The 6,247-nt window shown below is 37.9% G+C and overlaps 1 protein-coding gene across 4 annotated transcripts in view; it reads right to left on the reverse strand.

Moving 5' to 3' along the window:
* Nmu (neuromedin U) overlaps positions 1 to 6,247 on the reverse strand; it is a 41,283-nt gene that overhangs the window by 22,258 nt on the left and 12,778 nt on the right. For all 4 annotated transcript variants that reach the window (XM_023711042.1, XM_023711041.1, XM_023711043.1 and 1 more), the window contains exon 3: positions 2,960 to 3,007. In XM_023711042.1, coding sequence (XP_023566810.1) covers positions 2,960 to 3,007 — 48 coding nt within the window. The remainder of the gene's footprint in view (positions 1 to 2,959; positions 3,008 to 6,247) is intronic.

A 6,247-nucleotide genomic window follows, 5' to 3' on the forward strand; every position in this document is an offset into this window, starting at 1 on the left:
GTTACTGGAGACTGAAACAAGAGCCTTTGCCCTAAGCTACATTCCTAGCCCTTTAAAAAATTATTTGACAGGTTCTTATTAAGTCAGTGGGTTCAAACGTGGCAGTTCTCCAGAATGCTGGGATTCCAGGAGTGCACCATCACACCTGGCTGACTGTTCCTTTGGAGTTTTTGTTTTCTTTGGTTTTGGTTTTTGGCAGTGCTGTGCCTGTGGACCCCAGGTCCTCACACATGCTACGCAAGCACTCTAGAACTGTGCTGCATTCCCAGTTCATACAGCAGGAAAATGAACAGGACAATGTACAGTGTGAACACTGACACACCATTTTCGCTTGCTTTCCTTCAGGTCACCTGATAAAAATCTGGAAATAAAATCACTAAAGCTCTTTCAATGACCCATGTAGAAATTCTACAAAATATCCAGCAATAGAAAGAAAGTCATCATTTCAATTATCAATGATACATCTCAATTGGAAGAATAAACTCACATATATAAAGATGCACGATGCTTGGCAATTGTATTGAGTTTGGACAAGTTTTTTTTTCTTTTTTTGGACAGTATACCAGGGGGTCTCACTGCATAGATCAGACTCATAGTGATCCTCCTGTTTACAGCCTCCCAAGTGCTGGGATTACAGGTGCTCACCACCACGCCCAGTCTCAATCGCTGTCTCAGCGCACCCCAGGGGGCATGCTTGGACAAGTTTTGAATAAAATATATTTTCTCTAGCTCGTTTTTGTAAGAAGCATTTTTTTCAACAATTCTTTAAAAGTTTTTCATATATGGCACATTAATATTTTATTTTTTATTTGTGGGTCTTAAAGATCTATTATTTTGATTTATAAGAAATAGTTTGAGGTGGCTGGTATTATCTTTGTCAGGTTCCGCCATGGCATCCCAGGGTCAGGGCCAGAAAGTGCAGAAGGTGGTGGTGCAGCCCATCAAACTCATCTTCAAATACTCGCAGAATAGATCCTGGATCCAGGTGTGGCTGTATGAGCAAGTAAATATGCGGATAGAGGGCTGTATTGCTGGTTTTGATGGGTACATGAACCTTGTATTAGATGAAAGAATGAATTAGAAAAATTAGAAGAAATTCATTCTAAAACAAAGTCAAGAGAACAACTGGGTAGGATCATGCTGAAAGGAGGTAACATTACTCTGCTACAGTGTCTCCAACTAGAAATGATCAATGAATTCAAATAGCAGGGAAGTGAGGCAAAGCCAATTATGGTGATATGTAAAAAAGGCAGTCGTTTAAGTGTTTTGCCCTGGGAGTGTTTGTAAAGCATTTGGTCATACTGTTTTGACACTTATGTTTTTACTGAAGGCTAATAAATGTAAAGTTGTTTTTATTTAAAAAAAAGAAATAGTTTGAAATACTGTTTAGATAATCACATAAATGATAAATAATACTTAATGTGAAAATTAATGTTTTAAAATATATATCAAAGAATATTACAATTTGCATTATAAGTAAGATTCAAATATTAAATTTACTGAGCTATTAAAAGTTATACACAAGGGCCCACCAGATAGCTCAGCAGACTAAAGCACATGCTTAGGCAGGCTCTGAGATCAGTGTTCAGTCCCCAGTGTGCTGTGCTGCCCCCACCCTCGGGGCGCACTAAGATGCAATTGACACTGAGTGTGGTAGCGCATGCCTGTAATCCCACCGTTTGGGAGGCTTAAAACAGGAGGATCACTGTGAGTCTGACCTGTGTAGTGAGATCCTGTACTAAATACATTTTTTTAAAAAGTTATAAATAAGAGAATCCAATAGAAATCTAGTTTATCTTGACAGGGTTTAAATGAGTGCTTTAAAATCCATCCTCCTTTTATATCCTGCAGATATAAAAATGATTCTGAAGATGCTCCTGAATTTTCAATACAGCACAACAGCTTATGTGCTGATGTCTATCTCATGATATACATCTATCAACACTCCTCTAGTAATCTGAAATAGAGTTCAACAATGTCACCAACTGTGATCCTGGTCTTGTTTTACCACCGAACCCTCCAGCTTCCTGCAGGAAATTATCTGCAGCTTGGAGAATGCGTTGAAGCAGGTGAAATATAATACTATGTACACAAGGCTGAGTCTGCACCCCAGTCAAGACAACCTTCTGGAAGAACTTGTGACTGACAGGTGGTTTGGGTTCCTGGCCAGACTGTGGAGGAGCATGCACCAGGCACCCACCAGACTCTTGGCAAGAGCTGAGGGGTACTGAGTAAGAAACTCAAGACAGTAAGACTACCTCAGCTCTCCCCGTATGCAGACATAGATCTACAGACAGAACCAGCAGCACCCAGGAAAGACAATGAAAGGAGAAGACCCTTTTACCACTCATGTAGGACTAATACTACTGGCCTCCCTATAACTTTCTCTTAACTCCTCTCAGTGGAAAGAGGGGTGAGATGTCTGATAAGTGAACTTGGAGATGAAATTGGTACATGCAGTTTCAGAAGCCAGTGCTTTTGTCAGTTTGATGTCTGCCCTGTACTTGGGAACTTGACTCACCACTAAGATTGTGTGGTCAGGTGGAGCATTGGATTTAAAGTCACATTATAATGGACTTTTCAGTCAAAATGATCATATTTTGATTTTCTTGAGTTTACTGATATATTTAAAATTCAAGTGGAAGACAAGATATTAGCCCCCAGAGCCAGAAAAAGATAAAATGTTTTTAACTTAACACAAGATTTGATTGTGAAATTAGCGTTTTAATTTGACATTTCAAAATTTCCAAAATATGTACATCTGATCTGTATTTTTTTAAGAGATAAAGCTCTAGCCTTATAAATCACAAGCCCATAGTATTACTTATTACCCGCAGAGGATATAATAGTGTCCAATACATTGACACATCTTAATGAGGTAATAAATGTCCAAAGGGATGGATAAGGATTTTCAACACTACCCAAACACATTGCTACAAACTTTTCCAATTGAAATTACCTGAGGTCGAGAGTCAGTGGACAGAAAGGATGAACAAGCATCACTTATCTGTAGAAAGCAAAAATGTCATTTAGTATCTGGAAATACAGAAAAAAGCAAAAATCAGAAAGATTTTTATTGTCACCTATGTGACAGTAATCACATTTCCAAAACATCTTGGGACTCTGGGTTTGGAAGAGAGAAGACTCTAAGCTTTATAAGGAAGTCTTGGAATTGGGATTTGCCTCTCCTAGCAATAGGATTCTATGTCACCAATAATAGTTGATAGAGATCAAGGACACTCCATGGTCAAGGGCAAGAACTTCTACTATTATTTAACCTAAGAAATGTGAGAAGTGACCAGAGAGTGGCCTTGTGTGCAGTTTCTTATCATACACAAATCTAATGTCACCTAATTTAACATAATCATTGCATGTTAATGTAGCATACAGGAAAAACCAAGGAAACATTACCAATCTACTAGTTCTCTACTATGAGACCAGCACTTGGTAAGAGTTCTATTTTACAGTGAATATTTATTGAACTACAGTCAGCAGTTAGCTGTTCTCAACCTTCATACTACAGAAAAAGTTTTGGAGATTTCAAACTGTAGTATAAGAGATTTATATCAATCATAAAAAGTTTGCTGAGAAGTTGAACAATGATTTGGATACATGGAGTTGTTTGTGGCATTTATTGCTTCAGTGACCTTTTAAAATGGGATTGGAAAAATGGTGATCTTTGTGTCTGGAGTGATTTGGGTTGAGTTTTATTTATGATATAAACTCTCAGAAGCCCTTTCCAGTTCCAGAATTCTTCGTCAACTCATTTAGTTTAATTTGTATTCTCACACCAAACCAAAGGGAGGGAACTTTTATACTTTTTAACTCATAATTTGTCAAGCTTCTTATGGCTTTCAAGTTGACCATGAAGGCCAGGTGTGGTAGTGGAGTACAGCTGTAATCCCAGCACTTGGAGGCCAAAGCACAGGATCACTCTACGAGTTTGAGGCAATCTGGGCTACAAAGTGAGTTCAAGGCCAGCCTAAACTGCATAGTGAGACCCTGACCCCAAAAGATCAAAAAACAAAACAAAACTGGCAGCCAAGTTGACCATGTTCTAAAAATACGATTCTTTAAAGAATTAAAGAAGTAGAAGACATTACAGAAAAGCATAAGATTATGTTTTTCTCCTTCTTATCTTCACAGAACTTGTCATCTTCTCTGTGTACCTCAAATATTTGGGGGATACTTGGATATGCCACTTATTCCTTGTGTCTATCTACCTGTTCCTTTATGCTATTCAAACAGAATCATGAATGCAAGGACACACACACACACGCACAAACACACAAATTACTTGAGGCAAGGGCCATTTTATACAAGATTCACCCAGAATAAGTACCAATAAAATTATTTGTTTTTTGTATTTTTTTTAGGGAAGGAACTACATGGTGTTCGGGTCTCACTACTAGATTGGACTCAGTGATCTGCCTGTTTATAGCCTCCCAAGTGCTGGGATTACAGGAGCACACCACCACACCCAGTCTCAAAATTCTTTAATTAAATTTGTGAGAAATAAAATAAAAAGAGAAAAGAGCAGTCAACTGAAAGGAAAAGCCAAAAGATGCCTATTTCTCTTTTCTTCTGTCCAAGTGTTTGAACCCATTCTACCACTGACTTACAGCCTTGATTTATTATGATTATGATTATGATTTATTGTTGTTATTGTTGTTATTTTGAGACCATCTTGCTAAGTTGCCCAGCTGTTCCAAAATTTGATTCCTTTGCTTCAGTCCCCCAAATAGCTGGGATCACAAAAGCAGGTGTCCTTTTAAGTACTGAATTTTGACCAGTTCTTACTTACTACATTGCCTCCAACTATACGGTCTCTGACTTTAGTTTTTTTTTTTTTTTTAATGTTTTATTTACTTATTTATGATGTGGTACCAGGAATCGAATCTGGGTCCTTGCATTTGTGAGGCAGGCATTTAGACTGCCAAGCTATCACGCCAGCCCCTATATGATCTCTATTCCATAGGATAGGAGGAAGTAGTTTTTTTTTTTTTTTAATTTTTTTAAGTGCAGAGTCTATAGGGTCTCACTGCACAAGTCTGATTTGCAGTGACCCTCCTATTTTCAGCTTCTCAAGCACTGGGATTGCAGGCCCTCGCCACCATACCCAGCCTCATTCACCGTCTCAGCGCGCCGCAGGGACGGGGCTGGCACAGCAGCCTGGGGAAGGAAGTAGTTCTTCCTGAAATATTGATATATTAAGTTATCTGAAGACATTATACTCTCAAAGAGAATGTCATCCACCCACAAATGGGCCCATGTCCAAGGACATGGATGCATTGAACCTCAGTTGTGATTAATTAATGCATCAACAGAGTTTGAAGAAAAACATTAGAATTTTAAAAGCCTAATTAATAAAATTAGGAGGTCATTGCAAAGCTCTCAGGTCTTTGTTCTCATGCCTTTAAAAGGCACAACAATATACTCAACTGCTTTCCATTTGAGTAAGCATTTGTTCCTTTTACTCAGCTTACTGGTCTAATGATTTTGAGTGCCACTAGCTGCTTTTTGAGATCTCTGTACAGGACAATGGTGAATCTAATAGTTACGTCTTTGTATATGACTGGAAAAGTTTGTGTTTTAGTGTCTGAAGAACTCTGTAATTTTTCAAACCTCCAGGTTACAGAAATGCGAAACTTGTTTTGAGCATCTTAACTTCTTTAAATATCTTTTGTTCTGTAAAAGAAATTATAGTGCTTTTATAGCTATTTGAGTTTCCTTCCAGCATTATCATCTAAAATACTTTTCCAAAGATTTTCCACAGAAACAGATGAGTTCAAGCTAAAACAAATATTTCTGCACTATGTATTAATATCTGCTGTCTCAATTAATTTCTATCTTGTTTTATATTTTTAGCATGTACCAAAGCAGAGATTGTTATAATAGACTGTGAATTTCCATACTATTTTTTTTTCTATTTTGCAGTACTGGGGATTGAACTCGGGACCCTGCGCTTGCCAGGCAAGCACTTGTTCTACTAAGCTATCTCCCCGAATTTCCACACTATTAAAGAGTATTTAGTGCACGAGACCAATAATCATTCTTGTCTTTTGCCTTATGTTGATGGTGGCCCAGGTGCAAAGAGTAATTTCAGTTCATAGCACATTATCATCCTTAGCTTTTATTTATTTGTTATTTTAATGTGTCCACCCCATCCATTCCATCTTTCCACAGGCAACTCTTCCAGTGTATTTGATGTGTGTCCTCCTTTTGTATATATTGTGGTTTTTTTTTT

This window comes from Octodon degus, unplaced genomic scaffold, assembly GCF_000260255.1.
Source record: "Octodon degus isolate 3935 unplaced genomic scaffold, OctDeg1.0 scaffold00019, whole genome shotgun sequence".
In the NCBI taxonomy this organism is placed as follows: Eukaryota; Metazoa; Chordata; class Mammalia; order Rodentia; family Octodontidae; genus Octodon; species Octodon degus.